The sequence below is a fragment of the Symphalangus syndactylus genome, chromosome 24 (assembly GCF_028878055.3).
Source record: "Symphalangus syndactylus isolate Jambi chromosome 24, NHGRI_mSymSyn1-v2.1_pri, whole genome shotgun sequence".
Classification (NCBI taxonomy): Eukaryota; Metazoa; Chordata; class Mammalia; order Primates; family Hylobatidae; genus Symphalangus; species Symphalangus syndactylus.
In genome coordinates this window covers 26759224-26781944 of record NC_072446.2, presented here as the reverse complement: position 1 = coordinate 26781944, position 22721 = coordinate 26759224, and the positions used below count along the sequence as shown (strand labels likewise).

General features: G+C 47.5%; 1 protein-coding gene, 1 long non-coding RNA gene and 1 other non-coding gene across 3 annotated transcripts; 1 reads left to right on the top strand and 2 right to left on the bottom strand.

Annotated features, from left to right (window-relative positions):
- Nucleotides 1-3999: 3999 nt before the first annotated feature.
- On the bottom strand, nt 4000-22688 carry WFDC3 (WAP four-disulfide core domain 3). The gene is given in 9 exon segments (XM_063634230.1): nt 4000-4246; nt 5208-5393; nt 7242-7376; nt 18770-18892; nt 18895-18915; nt 19877-20005; nt 20841-20929; nt 21836-21934; nt 22585-22688. Coding segments are annotated over 8 exon segments (720 nt in total). The 5' UTR covers nt 21856-21934; nt 22585-22688; the 3' UTR covers nt 4000-4229.
- Nucleotides 8886-9011, top strand: LOC129474954 (U6atac minor spliceosomal RNA). The gene has a single exon (XR_008654698.2). It is a non-coding gene; the product is annotated as a U6atac minor spliceosomal RNA (small nuclear RNA).
- LOC134735936 (uncharacterized) lies at nt 9442-10936 on the bottom strand. Its single transcript, XR_010119544.1, has 3 exons — nt 10886-10936; nt 10586-10747; nt 9442-9541 (listed from the first exon to the last, which is right to left on the bottom strand). It is a non-coding gene; the product is annotated as an uncharacterized lncRNA (long non-coding RNA).
- Nucleotides 22689-22721: the final 33 nt, after the last annotated feature.

Below are 22721 nucleotides of genomic sequence, written 5' to 3'. Positions count from 1 at the left end.
CATTTATTGAGTGTGTGCTTTGTGCCAGGCTCTGCTAAGTGCTTTCTTTGTTTTTTTTTTTTTTTAATTTTTTTTTTTTGAGATGGAGTCTCGCTCTGTCGCCCAGGTTGGAATGCAGTGGCACAATCTCGGCTCACTGCAAGCTCCGCCTCCCGGGTTCACACCATTCTCCTGCCTCAGCCTCTCCGAGTAGCTGGGACTACAGGCGCCCGCCACCACGCCCGGCTAATTTTTTGTATTTTTAATAGAGACAGGGTTTCACCGTGGTCTCGATCTCCTGACCTCGTGATCCGCCCGCCTCGGCCTCCCAAAGTGCTGGGATTACAAGCGTGAGCCACCGCGCCCGGCCAAGTGCTTTCTTTATAATCTTTTTTTTTTAGACGGAGTCTCCCTCTGTGGCCTAGGCTGGAGTGCAGTGGCACAATCTCAGTTCACTGCAGCCTCCAAATCCTGGGTTCAAGCAAGTCTCCTGCCTCAGCCTCCCGAGTAGCTGGGACTACAGGCGTCCACCACCATGCCCAGCTAATTTTTGTATTTTTAGTAGAGAAGAGGTTTCACCATGTTGGCCAGGGTGGTCTTGAACTCCTGGCCTCAGGTGTCGATCCACCTCGGCCTCCCAAAGTGCTGGGATTACAGGTGTGAACCACTGCACCTGGCCAGTGCGTTCTTTATAATTGACTCTTCATACCAATTCTATGAGGTAGGCGGTGTGGTAATGTTATTATAGGCATAAAGCTAATACGCAGCAGAAGAGTATAGATTCAGACCCAGGCCTTATTCCAAAACCTGAGCTCTTGGCACCCTGGTAGCCAATGCGAAGATGGAAACATCAGCTCTAGAAAGCCCCTACCACAGAGGCTGGCAAGACAGACGATGCCCAGTAAGTTACTTCCCTGCCCATTCTCACACTAACTCAGAAACTTTTTCTTGATCTTGAGCTCCACAAGGAATTTGACCCTGTGGCTTTGTACAAGAAACACTAATACGACATAGTGGGTAATGTCCCCCAAATCAATGTTACCAGAAATGAAGCAGCATGCCACATCATATGAAAACGGAGGGCATACTGTTAGGTCTTAATTTATTAAGTGCAGTTCAGTCGGGATCCAGGAGCTCAGACAGCTGATAGCAAGCTTTCACTTTATCTTTTAGAATGCCCTTTTGAGTCTCTTGCCTGGAAATGGTCTATGACAGACTTCTGCTGCCCTCTGGTGGGCAGAGCATGAAGCACCCAGCAAAGAATTCTTTCCAGTCACATGGCCTCTTCTTTGTTTATATTGCTGAATACGTAGGAAGCTGGGCTTCTCCACACAATCCCTTGAGAAGGCTTAACTTGTATATGAAAGGAAAGACACCTCTCCCAACTCAAGAGCAACCCACTGCCAGGATAGGCTCTGGGCCTCCTACCTTCCTCACCCCACTTACACGCCTTACCAACAACATCATGCCCCCGCGGGAGCAGTGGAGGCTGCAGGCGCCCATGGTATTGCTGGGGCCAAGGGCACATATGGAGTCTGAGATTTCTACAACCAGATGGTCAAGAAGCGGGGTGGAGAAGGGAGGAGCTGCGTGGTTCTGGTCAAAGAACAAGTCTTTCTCAGCCTACACGGGAGCCCCAGACATTCCTGCCCACGATGAGGAAGCTGAGGAGCAGGGCGGGGGAGGAGGGTGGCTTTTCAACCTGGTCAGAGGCTAATTTCGGGGTGCAAGGTGAGAGAGTAGGATCACGGTCCACTGAGACCTGCTCCCAGGTCATTTCCACCCCAGGACCAAGGCTGAAATAGACTTAAACCCTGAGGAAGGAAAGGTTCTAACGGCTTCTTTAGTTCAGGGTCCAACAGTAGAGAAAGCTGCCCAGAAAGACCTGGGGGTGGGAATTTGGCCCCAGCTCAGCCTTTGACCTCCAGCTTTCAAATTTAACCCTTCAGCACTCTCTCTCTCTCTCTTCAAATTTAACCCTTCAGCACTCTCTCTCATCTCTATCTCTCTCTCTCTCATCTCCATCTCTCTATACATCTATCTATCTATCTCTATCTCTATCTCTCTCGACGTTGCTACCTGTAAGCAGGTCAGCAGCTCCCTCTGGAAAGGGTGAGCCTCCAGACGAGGAGGAAAGGTCTGCAAGGAGCAGCTCTCCTATTGCTCAGCCTGAGCTGTGCCTGGGGCTCACACCTGTCTCTCCAGTCCCACTCTCCACCCTGACAGAACATCATTCTGCAATATTAGAGGATTCCCAGACTGTTGTTTTTCACTGAAAGTTCTACCATACTGATGATTTTGTTTTTTGTTTGTTTGTTTGTTTGTTTGTTTTGAGACGGAGTTTTGCTCTTGTCACCTGGGCTGGAGTGCAATGGCAGGATCTCAGCTCACTTGGAACTTCCACCTCCCAGGTTCAAGCAATTCTCCTCCTTCAGCCTCTCAAGTAGCTGAGATTACAGGCACGCACCACCACGCCTAATTTTTGTATTTTTAGTAGAGGCGGGGTTTCACCATGTTGGCCAGGCTGGTCTCGAACTCCTGACCTCAAGTGATCTGCCTGCCTTGGCCTCCGAAAATGTTGGGATTACAGGCGTGAGCCACCACACCTGGCCACTGCTGAATGTTTGTGCCTTCTCCCCCTTGCTTTCATCCTGGCATGTGAAATTCTGGTTTCTACCTGGTTCAGAACATTTATCTCTTTTGAGTAGAGTAGACATGTCAATTTTGCCTGATCTGAAAAAGAGTGGCTGGCATGAACCTCGCAGTGGCCAACCCAGGAACATCCATGACTCCAGGATCATGTTGCAGGGAACTGGGAAGGGCCAGTGTCTGTGTGATGGGCTGCTGAACATTTTGGCAGATCCCTCTTCCATTGTTTTATCATTTTGTTGTTTATTTAAAAACTCGAATACATGCACATAGATTTTTAAAAATCATTATATCATCACACCACCACACCTGGCTAATTTTTGTATTTTTAGTAGAGACAGGGTTTCTACTAAAACAGTCAAAAGCACAGCTACTCAGAAGGCTGAGGTATGAGAATTGCTTGAACCCAGGAGGCGGAGGTTGCAGTGAGCGGAGATCACGCCACTGCACTCCAGCCTAAGCGACAGAGCAAGACTTCGTCTCAAAAAAAAAAAAGATAACTAGTTAAATAAATTACCCATTTCATAGAGTTCTATTAAAAGAATATACGTGATGACATGAAAGATCTCCAAGATACACAATATAATCCATTTCATATAAATAAAAAACATAACTTTAAAAAATTATCTTGGTCCCAAGAACCTAGGGACGTCCCCTCCCTAAAATAAAGCTACCTGGAGGGGACAAACTGCTTGTCTTGGAGCCAAGGGATGGCCCTCAAGGAAGGAGGTCCAAGGTGGGAACATTCCAACAACTATAAGAAACTACCCACTCGACTGGGCACAATGGCTCACGCCTGTGATCCCAGCACTTTGGGAGGCCAAGGCAGGCGGATCACCTGAGGTCAGGAGTTCAAGACAAGCCTGGCCATCATGGTGAAACCCCATCTCTACTAAAAATACAAAAATTAGTCAGGCATGGTAGCGCGCCTGTAGTCCCAGCTACTCGGGAGACTAAGGCAGGAGAATCGCTTGAACCCGAGAGGCAGAGGTTGCAGTGAGCCAAGATTGCGCCACTGCACTCCAGCCTGGGCAACAGAGCGAGACTACATTTCAAAAAAAAAAAAAAAAAACTAGCCACTCACCCCTGTTCCACCCTCAACCCACATTCTCTAATAAAAGAAAGAAGGTCAGCAGGTCTAAAAGAGACTGTCCTCCACCCCCACCAGGGCTTAAGAAAGACATCTATGGCAAGTCATTCTCAGTTTAGTTTCCACCCATCTCTTCCCTAGCCACACCCAACCAAAAGCCATTTTCAGTGTCCTCACAAAGAATGGATTACCCAACTGTCCTAAATATGTAAATCGTACAATCCCACATGCCCAGAGCTAGGCATACCCTCTAGCTCTCCCATATCATCTGAGCCCTCAAATAGCACAAACAAGAGGTCAGCACCAGCCTTTATTGGGAAAGAGAAGCACCACACACCCACTGCCCAATCCAGGGCTATTTCCCATGCTCTGGTCAGCGGCAGGAGGAGAAGCAGAGCAGAGAGGGCCATGAGTGCCCCTGGAAATATCACAAGCCCCAGGATGTCACCCTCTCTTGACTGCCAGGAAAAGCTTCCAGAGTTACCAAGAAGCTCCAGACAAATCAGCACAGCTAAGGCACCAGGATCTCTGCAAGTAGAAGAAACATCAAGTCACAGCTATGCCCTCCTGGCTTCAGCTACCTGAAATGTTTTTCCCTCCACCCTAGGAAAGCTTGGCCTATGTTGCTCTCAAAAGTCTTAAATGGCTCCTTGCTTCCCAGCAATCCAATCCAAACTGGCACTGAAGGCTCTTATTATTCAGATGTCAACTTTATATCTCCTGTTATAAAAAACTGGAGATATGGTCAGGCACAGTGGCTCATGCCTGTAATCCCAGCACTTTGGGAGGCCGAGGCGGGCGGATCACCTGAGATCTGGAGTTCGAGATCAGCCTGGCCAACATGGTGAAACACTGTCTCTACTAAAAATACAAAAATCAGCTAGGTATGATGGCAGGCGCCTGTAATCCCAGCCTTGGGAGGCTGAGGCAGGAGAATTGCTTGAACCCAGGAGACAGAGGTTGCAGTGAGTTGAGACTGTGCCATTGCACTCCAGCCTGGGTGACAAGAGTGAAACTCGATCTCAAAAAAAAACTGGAGATACGTCTGTTCCTTTACCCACCCTGCCCCTACTTCTCACCTCCCAAACATACCCCACACATTCCCACCCTGTGTTCCTTTGCCAGCAATCACCAGATTGCCTGTCTGGCATGTCCCTGTGCTATCCTTCCCTTTGTCGCATCTGCCTAGCCTTAAAGGCCTCGATCAAATCCCACCGCTCCCACAGAGACCTTCCCAGGGAGCCACACCTGGGAACAGGTGTAAGCCTGTACTGTTTATATGAGGGTTCTCATCTGGGACACAGGTTCGCCACACCTGGGAACGGGTGTAAGCCTGTACTGTTTGTATGAGGGTTTTCATCTGGGACATAGGTTCTTTCTCTCCAACTAGACTTTTCCTGACCTTCTGAAGTCCCCTTCCCAGCACCTAAGCCAGTGCTTTGCACATAGCAGTTGTCTGTTATTGTTGATGACAATGGACTGTACTCACCTAATTCAGAATCAGACCTCACAGTCCAGTTGGGGTTCATGGTCAGTTTTGGGGGCAGGACTGGCAGGACACAGAAGCGGCCACAGCCTGACTTGCAACATTTTTCTCCAGCTTGACAATTCTCATCCATCACACAGCCAACAATGCACAGGCCCACCAGAACTTTTGGACAATCACTGCCCCACCCTGTGGGAACAACAGGCACAGGAAAAGGGATAGGGCATCAGCTCTGCCATCTCCATGTTCCCATCTTGAACTTACACACAGAGGCTCTAGGTCAATCAACCCCTGACCCTCACTAGACCCAATTAAACTGGCTGGGAAACCATGGAGCTGGAGGATCTGAGAATCTTTAGGAACCCAAGAGACCTCTGAGCCCAGAGTTTTCAAATGGTGCCCCAAAGGGAGTTCCCAAAAGGCAACTCAGAGATTGGCACCTCTGCAGGTTTGGGGTGGGAGTGGGTGAAGTGTGGCAGGGGCAAGCCTCCCAGACCACCCCCCTCTCCCCCTATGCTCTGGATTCATAGTGTCACTTCCTCACGGTGGCCTTCTCTGCCACCCTAGACAAAGTTTGATGTCCCTGCTTTGTGCTCCTGTAGCACCCTGTATGCTTCCTCTCATCAAACTTTATGATAATCCCTTATTTAAAAGGAATATGTCTATCTTCCCTGATGGGCTATAAGCTACACAAGGACAAGAGTCTGTCCTCAGCCTTCTGTCCTCAGCCTTGAGCATTGCCTGGGAATCTAAAGGGACTAAGATAGCACCAGAGTCAATGATTCTTTAATGGAGTGCCTGGCACTCAAAAATATTTGTTTTTTAAAAATGTTGAAGAAAAAAAGGCATTGGAGGCCGGGCGCGGTGTCTCACGCCTGTAATCCCAGCACTTTGGGAGGCCGAGGTGGGTGGATCACGAGGTCAGGAGGTCGAGACTACGGTGAAACCCCGTCTCTACTAAAAATACAAAAAATTAGCCAGGCGTGGTGGCTGTAGTCCCAGCTACTCAGAAGGCTGAGGCAGGAGAATGGCATGAACCTGGGAGGCGGAGCTTGCAGTGAGCCAAAATCGCACCACTGCAGTCCAGCCTGGGTGACACAGCGAGACTCTGTCTCAAAAAAAAAAAAGAAAGAAAGAAAAAAAGGCATTGGAACAGGAATGCTTTTATCTGTATATATATATATATATGCTTCCGGCTGGGCGTGGTGGCTCATGCCTGTAATTCCAGCACTTTGGGAGGCCGAGACAGGTGGATCACAAGGTCAGAAGTTCAAGACCAGCCTGGTCAACATGATGAAACCCCATCTCTACTAAAAATACAAAAGTTAGCTGGGCATGGTGGTGTGTGCCTGTAATGCCAGCTACCCAGGAGGCTGAGGCAGAAGAATTGCTTGAACCGGGACCCCAGAGGCAGAGGTTTCACTGAGCCAAGATCACGCCACTACACTCCAGCCTGGGCTACAGACCAAGATTCTGTCTCAAAAAAAAAAAAAAAAAAAAATATATATATATATATATATGTGTGTATATATATATGTGTGTGTGTATATATGTGTGTGTGTGTATATAATGTGTGTGTGTGTGTATATATATATATATATACACATATACATGTGTGTGTAAACATATATATATGTTTCCAACTAAGATTTCATTTGGGGCAGGGGAGAAGCTTTTGTTAAAAATTAGATCTGAAAATCAGGATCTTGGGCAACTCCTTCATTTTACAGATAAAGAAACTTGGGCTCAAAAAGAAGGGTTTGCTTACCCAAGGTCACAGAGCAAAACCTCAGCAGAATCAAGACCAAAAGCCACACTGTCTGTCTTCCAGCCCAAGTAGTTCCTACTGCCCCACAGTGCCTTCCCCCAGTTCTTTTAATGTTGACATGGCCCCTCGGCCCTAGAAAAAGGGGTTGCTTTGGGTTGGCAAACTAGAGGAACAGGAAGGATGAGAATCCTAGCTCCTCCCAGGAAGGGAAAGAGAAGCACTCTTCTCAGGAAACACTCAAGGATTTCTTCCCCAAAGAGCCAACATACCTCCCTCAATGTCTCCGAGGCAGGTGCAGCCACAGCCGGTGCTGCAGCATTTATGCCCCTGGGGACAGGATGCATCCCCATCACACAGCTCCTCACATGGAATGGGGTCAGCAGGACATTCACCACCAAACTCTGCTACAGAATCAAAGCATTGGAGCCCAGAGATGCTCAGGCCCACAGTATGAAACACATTTTTCACTGTGTCCCATGTGTATGTTTATATATAGTTATATATTTATATACATATATTATATACATATATAATGTACATATTTATGTGTATCATGTATCTGCAATACATCTGATTTTTTTAAGACAGGGTCTCACTATGTTGCCCAGGCCAAAGTGCAGTGGCATAATCATAGCTCATTGCAGCCTCAAACTCCGGCATTCAAGGCATCCTCCCACCTCAGCCTCTTGAGTGGCTAGAACTACAGGCACATGCCACCATGCCTGGCTTATTTATTTATTTATTTATTTTGTAGAGACAGGGTCTCACTGTATCACACAGGCTAATGTACAGTGGCACAATCATAGCTCATTGTAGCCTGAAACTACTGCGCTCAAGGGATCCTCCCACCACAGCCTCCTGAGTACCTAGGACTACAGGCACAAGCCACCAGGCCTGGGTAATTTTATTTATTTATTTCGTAGAGACAGAGTCTCACTATGTTCCCTAGGCTGATATCAAACTCCTGGCTCAAGTGATCCTCCCGCCTGAGCCTCCCAAAGTGCCAGGATTACAGGCGTGAGCCACCCCACCCAGCACACCCTGATATTTTATATTCTAGTTCTTCTTTCTCCTAATTACTAAATTGCTTTCAGGACTCACAGTTTGAAAAACACTGTTCGGGTCTAACTCACTGTGGCCAACACTCTCCCTGAATTCTCCCTGTGGCAGACATTTACAATGGTGGCCTCCAGTGAACTTTATCTCCTGGGATTCAGGCCCCTGTGTAGTCCCCTTCCATGCCTACTCTGGGTTTGACCATCTGACTTGCTTTGACCAATGGGACATTAGCAAATGTAATGTAAGCAGAGGCTTGATAAGCACTTGCATACTGGGGCTTGTCCACTCAGAATACTTCCTCTTGGAAACCAGCCGCCATGCTATAAAGCAGCTTGAACTATGCTATGGGATGATGAGATGCCCCATGGAGATAGAACCTAGAAGAGAGGTCATCCTGGACATTGTGGCTCCAGTTGAGCTCCCTGCTGAGCTCCCAGCTGAATGCAGCTAAATGAATGACCACAGCTACATCATGTGGTATATGAACTTCCCAGCCAAGCTCAGGCAACCTACACAACTATGAGAAAGAGTAACTATGTTGCTTTAAGTCATGAAATTTGGAGATGGTTTTTTATGCAGCAGTAGATACTGGATACCAAGTTTATTCTGAGAGGCAAGAGGTCCAGCTAAAATGATTTGTTTCCCCATATTCTCTTGCAACTAGGGGTGACCACAAACTAGGACATAAACTGGGAAACTTTTGTATTCCTGACACAGGGAATACCCCTTTCAAACTGCTCCCTCACTTCTTTCTTCTTCCAGTCCAAAGACAGACATTACACAGAGAGGCAGAGTAGCCTTCTTTCAATGAGGAGGCAACTCAGCATAACGAAATGGTCAAGAATTGCAAAGCGGTGTTGTATGAAAGGAGAGAAGGTTAGCACTCCCCTCGACAAGGATGGAAGAGGCCCTTGGGCCTGACAACACGCATATGATTCAAGCATTGCCACCTACTTTGTGGCATCTAACCATCGTCTTTTAAAATAATAATAAAATTTAAATGTAAAAAAAAGGAATTGCAAAGGAGAAAGAGGGAAATAATTTCATCCTTGTTAGAATCATGGAGCCACCATCCCAGCCTCAGGACTTCTTGTTATATGAGAAAAACAAACCCCTATATGATTAATTTTCTGTTGTGTGCAGCCAAACACATTCCCTATGAAAATAAACTCAGAGAAGGATCTTGCCCAGAACTACAGAGTGAGTCAGCAGCAAGGCAGGACAACACTCAGCCTCTTGATTTGCGGTAAAGTACTTTTTCTACTACACTATCCTTAAAACATGCAGGCAACTGGCCAGGGCCCCAGGCACAGGCACACCCAAAGAAGGCCACATCCAAACCAAACCAATTCACTGTGACTCATTCGTCTTAGTGTTTATTTCGAGTTTCTTAAATAAAGAGAAAGGTGACAGGCAATTAAAGATTTCGCAGAAAACCAAAGCAAGATTGGCCCAGTGCCTCTGAATAGGAACAGGTAAGTATGATTGCATACAGCTGGCTCCGGGAAGTCTGCCATGATGGAAAAAGCAAGTATTGGAATCCAAGGAGAATACATGCAGCTAAACAACCCAGGCTTAGTAACCCTGTATCCTGGGATTTTCCTGAACAGCCCCTATTTCAAATATCCTGTGCTATTTATTGTGAGATCACATCAAAACTATGTGTCCTGATTTTTGACTCAGAAAATGTGGTCACTGTAACCACCAAATGCATCTCCCTGCACCTCCTCCCCACCTGCTTGACAAACATTGAAATCCATTTACCAAGGAACAAAAGCCTTCTATCTCACAGTTGAGAAGCCTGGGAGTAAAAATCTCCCTGGTGGAAAAACCCAGTGACATAAACTTCTCATAAAATTATGCCATGTGCCCTAGAAACTGGGAGTGCCATACGTCCCAGATTTCACCACTTTGCTAAGCTTGACCCTGAGATGACCAATGCCGGGAGCTCTCTGCTACTCTCTGCCCCTGTCCTCAAGACCAGGCATGGAGTGCTTACCTCTACCCTTTTCCAGGCCAGGCTTCCTGGAGGCCCAGAGGGTCACAGCACCTCGCTTTTGACCAGTGCCCAGCAATGTCACCCAGTCTGACACCCTGCCTTATATATGAATCCCTGCCACATGATCCCTTTCTCTCAGCTCTAACACGTGGAATTAATGGGGCCTCACTACCTCCAAGCCAGATTATGCTATCCTACTTAAGCTAGACAGCCTTTATACCTCTTTTTTTTTTTTTTTTTTTTGAGACGGGGTCTCACTTTGTCACCCAGGCTGGGGTGCAGTGATGCAATCGTGGCTTACTGCAGCCTCAAACTCTCAAACTCCTGGGCTCAAGCAATCCTCCCACCTCAGCCTCCTAAGTAGCTGAACTATAGGCACACGCTGTCAGGCCAGGCTAATTATTTTTATTTTTTGTACAGACAGGGTCTCACTATGTTGACTAGGCTTGTTTTGACCTTCTGGCCTCAAGCAATCCTCCCGCCTCAGCCTCCCAAAGTGCTGAGGTCACAGGCCTAAGTTACCATGCCTGGCCCTTTGTATCTCTTTATACTCACCTGAAATCTGGTTGGTCCTTTTCCTATCCCCAGAGACCTTACAAAAACCTGGCGGATGCCATTCTTTCAGGAAGGATCCTCTGTCTTTCACTGTCCTGGCTTTGCCATGCTAGGTAAGCTCAGTTCCTCATAAGACATGCTCCCCAATCACCTCGCAATTAGCTTACCAGGAATCAGGAAGAGAAATACGAATGGTAGCCAGAATGGGGATGACAGTTCCCCACCCTCTATCTGCACCCATCCCAAGACTCTAAGCTATCACCAAAAGAGGAATGAAGCTGAAGCCCAGGAAATACTCACTCACAGTCTGTCCTGCTGCCTCAGCTCCAACCTGCCACTATGTCTGAGAGAAAAATGCCAGTTGCTGTTGGAAAAGTAAAATTTCAGCACTTCTTAACCCAAGAAGGGCCCTCTGAGCTAACAAACTTACTCCCCTTCTCTTGTAAATAGAGAGACAGACAACCAGAGAGAGGCAATGGCCTGAGGTCAATGGCAGCAGAACTGAGTCACAAATCCCCAGCTCTGACATAAGGTCTCATGCCCTTTAAACCACATCATGGGCCCGGCTCAGTGGCTCATGCCTGTAATCCCAGCACTTTGGGAGGCCGAGGTGGATGAAGCACTTGAGGTCAGGAGTTCAAAATCAATCTGGCCAACATGGTGAAACCCCGTCTCTACTAAAAATACAAAAAATTAGCCGGGCGCGGTGGCGGGCGCCTGTAATCCCAGCTACTCGGGAGGCTGAGGCAGGAGAATGGCGTGAACCCGGGAGGCGAAGCTTGCAGTGAGCCGAGATTGCGCCACTGCACTCCAGTCTGGGCAACAGAGCGAAACTCTGTCTAAAAAAAAAATAAATAAATAAAAAATAAAAAATAAATAAAAATAGCCAGCTGTGGTGGTGGGTGCCTGTAATCCCAGCTACTGGGGAGGCTGAGGCAGGAAAATTGCTTGAGCCCAGGAGGCAGAGGTTGCACTGAGCCAAGATCGCACCACTGCACTCCATCCTGGGTGACAGAGTGAGACTCTGTCTCAAACACACACATACACACACACACACACACACACACATCATAATGATCCCCTACACTGCAGCAAGGATCATGCAAAAACCAAGAAGCATTGGGACTCACTCCGCTCAGTTCCGCCAAAAGAGAAAACCCAGTGGTAGATAGTTTTAGGGGTTAGGAAAACTTATCTACCAGTGTGTAGGGAGTCCTCAAGACCACTTACTTCCAGGTTCAGTGATTCATTAGCAGGACTCAGTGTATAGTCATACCCATGGCTATGATTTATTACAGCAAAAGGATACAAAGAAAAATCATCAAAGGGAAAAGTCCAGAGGAAATCAGGTGCCGATTTTCAAGAGTCCTCCCAGTAGAGTCACAGGATGCACTTAATTCTTCCAGCATGGAATTGTGACATGTGTGAAGTGTTTTCTACCAGGGAAACTCATTAGACACTCACTGTGAAAGTTCTCTACTGGGGGCTGGTCACTTAGGCACCCTCTGCCTAGCACGTACCAAGATTCCAGACTCTCAGAAGGAAAGCAGATGTTCAGCCTAAACCACAATGTTTACACAAACAGTTTAGGCACAGTGAACCACTCTTATCAGTTACAGTAGTACAAATACCCACAAAATCCAAGTTCCCAGAAGCCAGCCAAGGCCCAGCCTTGCCAGCAAGCCTTTTTAAGAAGAGCAGTCTCGGGCTTGTTATGTTAACTCTTTTCTGTACAACCTGCAGTGAGGTTTTAGAAAAGGGTCAGCCAGACACACAGGGAGGCCATGCCATCAACCCACATAAAAGATAATACATATGTGATAATAAGCAAAACAGAGGGTCACAGGGGATCTGGAGTGGTCAGGTTTCATACAGTGGGGAGGTGAGCCATGAGGGGGCCCAAGAAGACAACTCTCAGGCCAGAATCAGAATCTTCACCCAAAACCTCTTCTCCCAGGTTGTCCCGTCTCAGTAAAGAACACCGCCATCACCCAACTGCTCAAGCTGAATATCTACCACCCTTCTTGATACCCCATCTCCCTCAATGCCTTCACCCAGTCCCATCAATTCTACCTTCACAAACATGTAAGCCTTCCATTTTTCTTTTTTGTTGTTGGTTTTTTGGGAGTTTTTTTGTTTTGGATTTTTTTTTTTTTTTTTTTTTTTTTTTGAGATGGAGTTTTGCTCTTGTTGCCCAGGCTGGAGTGCAGTGGCGCGATCTCAGCTCACTGCAATGTCCATCTCCTAGGTTCAAGCGATTCTCCTGCCTCAGCCTCCCAAGTAGCTGGGATTACAGATGCCCACCATCATGCCTGGCTAATTTTTGTATTTTTAGTAGAAATTGGGTTTCACCATGTTGGCCAGGCTGGTCTCAAACTCCTGACCTTGTGATCTGCCCGCCTTGGCCTCCCAAAGTGCTGGGATTACAGGCGTGAGCCACTGCGCTCGGCTGCCTTCCATTTTTCTATGTCTGTAATATCTCCACCCCAGTCTAAGCCCCAATCATCTCTCTCAGCCTGCCACAGTAGCCTCCTAACTGGTCTTCCATCTTCTGCACTTGCCCCCATCCATTCTTCATATACCGACAGAGTGGTCTTTTTAAAATGAAAACTGGACAAGGCCTCTCCTGCTTTTAAACCCCCTCAAAGGCTTTCTATTGCACTTAGAATAAAACCTAAGAGAGAAGCCCTGAAAACCCCCCAAAGTCTGGGCCCTGCCTACCTCTCCAACCTCAAATGAAAGCAGCCTCCTTCTCTCTTCTTCCATTACCTTCAAAGCACTCATGACTCATCATCATCTTGCGGTTATTATATATTTGTTTTCTTGATTATTTCCTGTCTGTCACACTATGAGCAAGCCCCAGGTTGGCAAGGACCACGGCTGCCTTCCTCACCACTGCAGACCCACATGCCAGGTAGGGTAGCCACACTCAATATACAGTGAATACATGAATAAGTGGGTGAGTAAACGGATAAGTCAGGCATCAGATAGGTGGGGAGGTGGAGAATGGGCGGACCAGAACAGAGGTACTTGGCATGACCATATGAGCTCTTGAGCATTATCTGGCAGGTTTACTGCAGACTTTTTAAAATGCATTTCTGGCCGGACACAGTGGTTTGTGCCTGTAGTCCCAGTTTCTCAGAGGACTAAGGCAGAAGTATCACCTGAGCCCAGGAGGTTGAGGCTGTAGTGGGCTGAGATCACACCACTGCACTCCAGCCTGGGTAATAGAGTGAGACCTTGTCGCAAATAAATAAATAAATAAAATGCATTTCTTCTCAACTGCATTATCACTCTGGGAGCTAAATATCCTTATCCCCATTTTACAGATAATAAAAGTGAGATTCAGAGAAATGAAGGGACTTGCCCAAGGCCACACAGCAAGCAAGCAAAAGAGCCAGGATTCAGACCCATGTTCAGACTAGAACAGCGTCATGAGAGCAGGACCCAATGTCTGCCCTTGCCCTCAGGCAACCTGACTGGCCCTCCACTTTGCCAAACAGACCAGCACTGGCTATGGTAAACCTCTGGCAATGTCAGAGCTTAAGGAAAGCGAAATTTTTCATAGCCCTGGAAGGAGAGCTTCCTGTAGAGTTGGGTATAGCAACCAGTCCTGTTGGGTGAGTAGCCTAGCCCTCCCCTAGGGCTGGAGCTGTAGAAAAGTAGTTAACTGCCAATGCAGTAGCCAGTATCACCTCCCACCAGGCTAGGAACCCCACTCAGCCCAGCAGCTCTGGGACATCTGCAGGAGATCACTATTCTAGCCTGCCTGCCAAGCTCCAGTGGAAAAGGAAGCCCTATCTGGGCTGGCCAGGGGCCAGAGCAGCTCACAAAGGTACTGTGCCTGGGTGCCAGCCTTGCCCTTAGCCCGTACAATTCAGCCCTCAGCTTCAAACACTGGGAAGATTGTACCAAGCCCTACATGCCAGCAGTCAGTGATCTGCCTAAGACAGATTCCCAGGCTGGTTCCAGAGCTGGGCCTCAAGAGTCCTGGCAAGGAGAACAACTTTCCATTCTCTCTAATGGGCAGGCTGCCCAAGATAGCTGCCTAAGCCGGGCACAGACAGACCCAACGGGTACCAGCAAGGGGCCTCCTACCTGGGGAGGTTTGACTGGAAGGAAAAAGGTTGTCACATGTTACAGGGCTTCAGGGTCTGAGAGGAAGTGATCAGGCAAGAAGAAAACCATCCTGGTTTTGAATAAGGGGGCTGGTGAGAAATTGTACTCCTGCCGGGCGCGGTGGCTCACACCTGTAATCCCAGCACTTTGGGAGGCCGAGGCCAGTGGATCACCTGAAGTCAGGAGTTTGAGACCAGCTTGACCAACATGCTGAAACACCGTCTCTATTAAATACAAAAAATTAGCTGAGTATGGTGGCATATGCCTATAATCCCAGCTACTTGGGAGGCTGAGGCAGGAGAATCGCTTGAACCTGGGAGGTGGAGATTGCAGTGAGCGAGATTGCACCATTGCACTCCAGCCTGGGCAACAATAGTGAAACTCAGTCTCAAAAAAAAAGAAATTGTACTTCTGACCCAACCCACTTAGGAGGCAAGAGGAAGTTAATATATACTGAGGGTAAAACACTTTACACAATTTGAATAATTACAACAAGCCTTCAAGGTTTATTCTTCCCACCTTACAGAGAAAGGAACTAAGGCTCAAAAATACTTGCCCGGCCGGGCGCGGTGGCTCACGCTTGTAATCCCAGCATTTTGGGAGGCCGAGGCGGGCGGATCACGAGGTCAGGAGATCGAGACCACGGTGAAACTCCGTCTCTACTAAAAAAATACAAAAACTTAGCCGGGCGTGGTGGTGGGCGCCTGTAGTCCCAGCTACTCGGAGAGGCTGAGGCAGGAGAATGGCGTGAACCTGGGAGGCGGAGCTTGCAGTGAGCCGAGATTGCGCCACTGCACTCCAGCCTGGGCGACAGAGCGAGACTCCGTCTCAAAAAAAAAAAAAAAAAAAAATACTTGCCCAGGGACCTGCTGGCCAGTGACTGGCAAACCTCAGGCTTGAACCCAGGACTCTGACAACCCAAACCTAGGATTTTCCACTCTAACATGCCACCACATGCACTCAGATGAGAGAATGGTTCCAGTTCCTTTAGAAAACATAATGAGAGACATTCAAAACAGCAGAGAAGAAAATAAAATACCTAGGCATAAATTTATGGAGAAATATTTTAACACTATAAAACACCCTGAAATATGCAAAATACACTTGATCAACTGGGAAGACATAGGATTCAACATAGGCCAGGCTCATGCCTGTAATCCCAGCATTTTGGGAGCCAAGGTAGGCAGATCACCTGAGGTCAGGAGTTCGAGATCAGCCTGGCCAACATGGCAAAACCCCATCTTTTCTAAAAATATAAAAATTAGCTGAGCATGGTGGCACACGCCTGTAATCCCAGCTACTCAGGAGGCTGAGGCACAAGAATTACTTGAATGTGGGAGTGGAGGTTGCAGTGAGCCAAGATCATGCCACTGCACTCCAGACTGGGCGACAGCCTGTCTCAAAAAAAAAAAAAATGAACATTTCAGAACCATAAAACAGGGTAAGAAAAAAAAAATTCAACATTATAATAACAGCAGTTCTCCCTAAGCTAATTTAATTTATATATCTAACATCACTCCAGTGAACATAGTCTTGGTATTTGGGAATGATGGAAGAAAAATAGATAATATTATAATAAAATATATTTGGAAGCACAAATAAGCAAAAGTAGCCATGAAAATCGTGAAACAAGAGGAAAATAGGAAGGGGTTAGACACAGAAGACATGCCATCAATTTCTAATATGTTTTAGGGGCCTCTCAAGGGAATGGAGAAGGAATAGAGCAGAGACCCCTGTCACTTCTACCTCCAAATTTTCTCAACTATGTCACCTTTCTCCATCCCCGCTGCTACCTCCCTAGTCTCACTGGTCTACATCCTCATCTGCCTTCATTCTCTCCCTCCCATTTCTACTCTAACTGTACTAGCTTTCTTTCCATTTCTCAAATGTGGCAAGCTCCTAGTCATCTTAAGACCTCTGCATGTGCTTCTCTCTCTTCCTGGAATGTCCATCGCACCCTTCACCTGGCTAACTTCAACTCCTCCTCCAAGTTGCAGCTTAAATGTCACTCCAGACATGCCATCCTCAACCACCCAATCCAATGTGAGTTCTCGGCCAGGCACGGTGGCTCACGCCAGCCTTTGGGAGGCCGAGGCAGGTGGATCACTTGAGGCCAGGAGTGTGAGACCAACCCAGCCAACATGGTGAGACCCCGTCTCTCCTAAAAATACAAAAATTAGCCAGGTGGGTTGGCATGTGCCTATAATCCCAGATACTTGGGAAGCTGAGGCAGGAGAATTGCTTGAGCCCAGAAGGTAGGTGGAGGTTGTAGTGAATCAAGATCGTGCCACTGCACTCCAGCCTGAGCAACAGAGCAAGACTCTGTCAAAAAAATAAAAATAAGGCCGGGCGCGGTGGCTCACGCTTGTAATCCCAGCACTTTAGGAGGCCGAGGCGGGCGGATCACGAGATCAGGAGATCGAGACCACAGTGAAACCCCGTCTCTACTAAAAACACAAAAAAAATTAGCCGGGCGTGGTGGCGGGCGCCTGTAGTCCCAGCTACTCGGAGAGGCTGAGGCAGGAGAATGGCATGAACCCGGGAGGCAGAGCTTGCAGTGAGCGGAGATCGCACCACTGCACTCCAGCCTGGGTGACAGAGCGAGACTCCGTCTCAAAAAAAAAAAAAAAAATAAAATAAATAAATAAATAAATAAAAATAAAAATAAAAGTGAGTTCCCCACTTTACTCTGTCTCTCAGCACCCTTCAATTTTCTTTCCCTGTCCTTATCAGAGTTTGAAATTATATATTTATTTACATGCTTGTTTGTTAAACCTCTTTCTCTCCCACGAGACTATGAGCTCCATGAAGGCAGGCATGGGATCTACCGTATTTTCCACAATATACCGAGAGCCCGTCACTGGATGTCGCACAGTACATATTCGATAAATACTTGTTGAAGAAATGAATGTATAAATTGATAATTAGGTCACTGGGACTCTGCAAAAGGGAGAATGAATCTCTTTCAAATACCTCTCTACCACGACCAGAATGAAAAAGAATCTGTTTTCCACAGGAGACGGCCCCGCCGTGTGTGTACACAGGGAACATAAGAATCTCAGGAGCAGGCCGGGTGTGGTGGCTCACGCCTGTAATCCCAGCACTTTGGGAGGCTGAGGTGGGTGGATCACGAGGTCAGGAGATCGAGACCATCCTGGCTAACATGACGAAAACCCGTCTCTACTAAAAATACAAAAAATTAGCCAGGTGTGGTCGCACATGCCTGTAGTCCCAGCTACTAGGGAGGCTGAGGCAGGAGAATCGCTTGAACCTGGGAGGCAGAGGGTTGCAGTGAGCCAAGATCACACCACTGCACTCTAGCCTGGGAGATAGAGCGAGACTCCATCTCAAAAAAAAAAAAAAAAAGAATCTCAGGAGCAAATGAGTGGGGAAATGTGTGTGCTGCCTTCCATAAGCATCAAGATTCTCTTTTTTTTTTTTCTATCTCTGCAGATTCTCAGGATAAGATTTTTAACAGAGAATATCGCAACTGATTATGGGAACTGGGAACTACCCAATGGTTTTCCTTTTTTTTTTTTTTTTTTTGAGACAGAGTCTCGCTCTTACAGGCTGGAGTGCAGTGGCACGATCATGGCCCACTGCAGGCTCCACCTTCTGGGTTCACACCATTCTCCTGCATCAGCCTCCCAAGTAGCTGAGACTACAGGCACCCACCACCACGCCCAGCTAATCTTTTTGTATAGGGAGACGGAGTTTCGCCGTGTTAGCCAGGATGGTCTCTATCTCCTGACCTCGTGATCCGCCCACCTTGGCCTCCCAAAATGCTGGGATTCCAGGCGTGAGCCACCACGCCAGGCTACTCAACCGTTTTCAAAGCAGTCTGCAAATGAGGGTAAGTCGAGGCTGCCCTTCTGGCACCCTCCCTCTGCCTGCCCAGGCCACATACCACAAATGATTATGGTTTGTGCACCCTTTGTATATCTTTTTTTTTTTAAGTTATCAGAATATAGCAGCAAAGTAAAACCAACAAGCTGATGTGTGCATATCTGAGAAATAAACAAGCAGACCAAACACACCATGAGGTGTGGGGACAGCGTTTCTTACCCAGCTTCTGTTTAGAGATTGGGACTACACAGCTCTTGTTGCAGCCAAGCGTGCAGCATTTCTTTACACCTGGACATGTCTCATCAGTGATGAACCTTTTCAAACAGAATTGTTTCCGAATACCCTAGGGCAATCTCTTTTCCTCCCTATAGCAAAAAGGGAGACAGCCAAAGAAAAGAGAAAATAGGCTGAGCGCCATGGCTCACACCTGTAATCCCAGCACTTCGGGTGGCCAAGGCGGGTGGATCACCTGAGGTCAGGAGTTCGAGAACAGCCTGGCCAACATGGAGAAACCCCGTCTCTACTAAAAATACAAAATTAGTCGGGGGTGGCGGCACATGCCTGTAAATCCCAGCTACTTGGGAGGCTGAGGCAGGAGAATCACTTGAACCTGGGAGGCAGAGGTTGCGGTGAGCCAAGATCACACCACTGCACTCCAGTCTGAGCAACAAGAGCGAAACTCCGTCTCAAAAAAAAAAAAAAAAAAAAAAAAAGAGAGAGAGAGAGAAAATAGTGCCTGGTAACACCCATGGGCACAGCAGAAGGGAAAAACAGAAAAAGGAAGCCCTGAGATTCATTTAAGCTTCTCGACCCTGGTGCTAAGACAAAGAGACAATAATAACAACAATAGTAATAGCAAATATTTACTGTAACATTTACTGATGTTTACCTTGTGCCATGAACATCTCATTTGATCCTCACAATTATCCCCATTTTATAGATGAGGAAATTGAGGCTAAAAGCTTAAGATTTATGAAGAGCTAAGGCTTAAGGCTTAAAAAGGTCTGCTTGGCTCTAGGGTCTACTCTCTTAATCATTATCTTACACAGGCTTCCGTTTACAACTCTTCCTCCAGCCTTCACAGGAACTTTGAGTCCAAAGTAAAAGACACAGATAATCAATGGTGTGTTCTTTCCTGATGGAAGGCAAACAACTGGGGACACTGAATAATTAAAAGAGGAGGGACCCTAAAAGAGTAAAGAAGAAGTACTCTAGGCAAGGGAGACTTCAAGAGGCAACCTAGAAGGTGGGAAGCTCCCTACTTCCATCTATCCCAGAGGCAATGTCAGAAAGTATGCCCAGATTTTGCCCCTTATGCAGACATACCCTTAGGAATGTCTCGGCAGATCCGACCACAGCCTGTGGTGCAGCACTTCTGCCCAGCCGGACACAATTCATCGCCCTGGCATAGCTCTTTGCATGAGTTCTTATCAGGAAAGCATTCTCCCTCTTTTGCTGCAAAAGATACCATGTGAGTTTGGTGTAACTAGCCAGGCCTCAGAAATGGGGAATGGACCTTCAGCCCCTCCAGGCATTTCTATCCAAAATATTTCTGCACCACTGCACTCTAGCCTGGGTGACAGAATGAGACCCTGTCTCTTAAAAACAAAAAAAAATTCTGGTTGGGCACGATGGCTCTCGCCTGTAATCCCAGCACTTTGGGAGGCCGAGGTGGGTGGATCACGAGGTCAGGAGATCGAGATCATCCTGGCTAACACAGTGAAACCCCGTCTCTACTAAAAATACAAAAAGTTAGCCGGGCGTGGCGGCGGGCACCTGTAGTCTCAGCTACTCCGGAGGCTGAGGTGGGAGAATGGCGTGAACCTGGGAGGCAGAGCTTGCAGTGAGCTGAGATCACGCCACTGCACCCCAGCCTGGGTGACAGAGCGAGACTCCATCTCAAAAAAAAAAAAAAAATTCTGCAACCACCTTCCCCTCCTAATACACAAATACTAACATACATCCACCACTACTAAAGGAGCAGCCATACTTCAGGTAACGAGAGAGAAAGGCTGGGATGATCCTATTCTCATTTAATGAGTTCTAGGGAAAAGCTAGAACCTCTAGTAAGCCCAACTGGAAGTCCTATCTCCTTGTCCAGAGAGTGTAAAGAAAGCCAGGAAGAACGACCCAGGCCATCCTGAGAATCTATTCATCCAGTCCTATCCTATGGAGATGATCATCTCCACTTACAAGCAACCCTTGCTCTGGGAGAAAGCAGGGGATGACTTCTCCTGTCCTCTAGTCACTTTCTGTTACTGTTGGCCAGGGATCCCAAATGATAGCTCACCATGTTCTCCTGCAGTTATCCAGGATTCCAGGGACCCAAGAGCAAGAAGTGCCTTCAGAAGAAAGAGGCAGCTTAACATCATGATGATGCTGAGAGTTGGGACGAGAGCTCAGTTCAGGCTAGAGGTGTACACCTTGCCCAGAGTATCAGCTGAGGTATGGGCAGGACTAGGGATGGCCCCAAACCCAGTCCCAAAACCTTCCCTTTCACAATACTCCCCAATAATATCTTCTCCTGACAAGAAGAAGAGGGATTGGCTGCTGGAGTGTGGGAAAATTCCTGGCACTACCAAAGGGGACATGTGATGGGAGGATCAAACTCTGTAAGCAATATACACAATATTCCTGGATGATGAGAAACCTAGTGGGTGGCTGGAAAAATGGAGGGATGGCCATTGGAAAAAGAATCAAAGAGAGCCCTAAAGGGCAGTGGAAGGACATGGCTTCAGCCCAAATGATAGAGGGAGGGATTCACGACACTACTTAATAGCCAAAGCTAATAACATAACAAAGCATAATAAAATTGTGGCTCCTGTTCATCCTAACTATCAAATAGGCCAAGGCGGGCAGATCACCTGAGGTCAGGAGTTCAAGACCAGCCTGGCCAACATGGTGAAACCCTGTCTCTACTAAAAATACAAAAATCAGCTGGGCATGCTGGTGCATGCCTGTAATCCCAGCTACTTGGGAGGCTGAGGCAGGAGAATAGCTTGAATCCAGCAGGCAGAGGTTGCAGTGAGTGGAGATCGTGCCACTGCACTCCAGCTTGGGTAACAGAGTGAGACTCTGTCTCAAAAAAAAGAGAGAAAATAAACTATCAAAAACCTACAGAAAAGCAGCAGTTGAGTTTGTTAAGAACTAATGAAAAGCACCAAACACCTACATCTTTGTCCCTCTAACCCACACAGGCCATTCTTGGACTGTATGAAGGCTAGCTGGCAGAACCCAAGAGAAGTTGCTATGTATGACTCAAATAGTCTGCCCACATATACCTACTTTATTTCTTTTTTCTCCATTTCTTTTTTTCTTTATCTGTCCTGGTCATGTCTTTGGTTAGCTGTGATACCTAATGGTGTCCACTGGCACTGCTTAGTCCTATGGGCAGGTACAAGGTAAAACCTCCTTAATAGGACCAAAAAGTTTGGAGCCAGGAAGTTGCCCTTATTGTTAGAAGGCTGATGTTGGCTCATGGAGATAATTAACATTTGATGATGACCTCATATGTGCCTAATATGCTTTTTTTTTTTTTTTTTTGACAGAGTCTCCCTCTGTCCCCCAGGCTGGAATGCAGTGGCGCGATCTCGGCATAATTAACATTTGATGATGACCTACCATGCGCCTAATATGCTTTTTTTTTTGAGACAGTCTCCCTCTGTCGCCCAGGCTGGAGTGCAGTGGCGTGATCTTGGCTCACTGCAACCTCTGCCTCCTGGGTTCAAGAGATTCTCCTGCCTCAGCCTCCCGAGTAGCTGGGCGAGGCGCCCACCACCACGCCCGGCTAATTTTTATATTTTTAGTAGAGACGGGGTTTCGCCATGTTGGCCAGGCTGGTCTCGAACCCCTAATGGCAAATGATCCTCCCGCCTCGGCCTCCCAGAGTGCTGGGATTACAGGCGTGAGCCACCGCCCCTGGCCGAGCATATTAAAATCTAGCTTTCAAAAACTGAACTGCAGGCGCCGCTGTTCCAAACGCTTCCCTCTGCTCCCCAACCCCAGCCTACAGAAACCTGGTCCCCTCCTCCTACCCCGCAGTCATCCCCAGGCCTTGGCCCAGCGGGAAACATCCCGTGACTGAACCGCCACTGAACACCCACACTCCACAATCGAGGCGCAGCCCTCCCGAGAGGAAGCCCCAACGACCTCCACCTACAAGGTCTCTAAG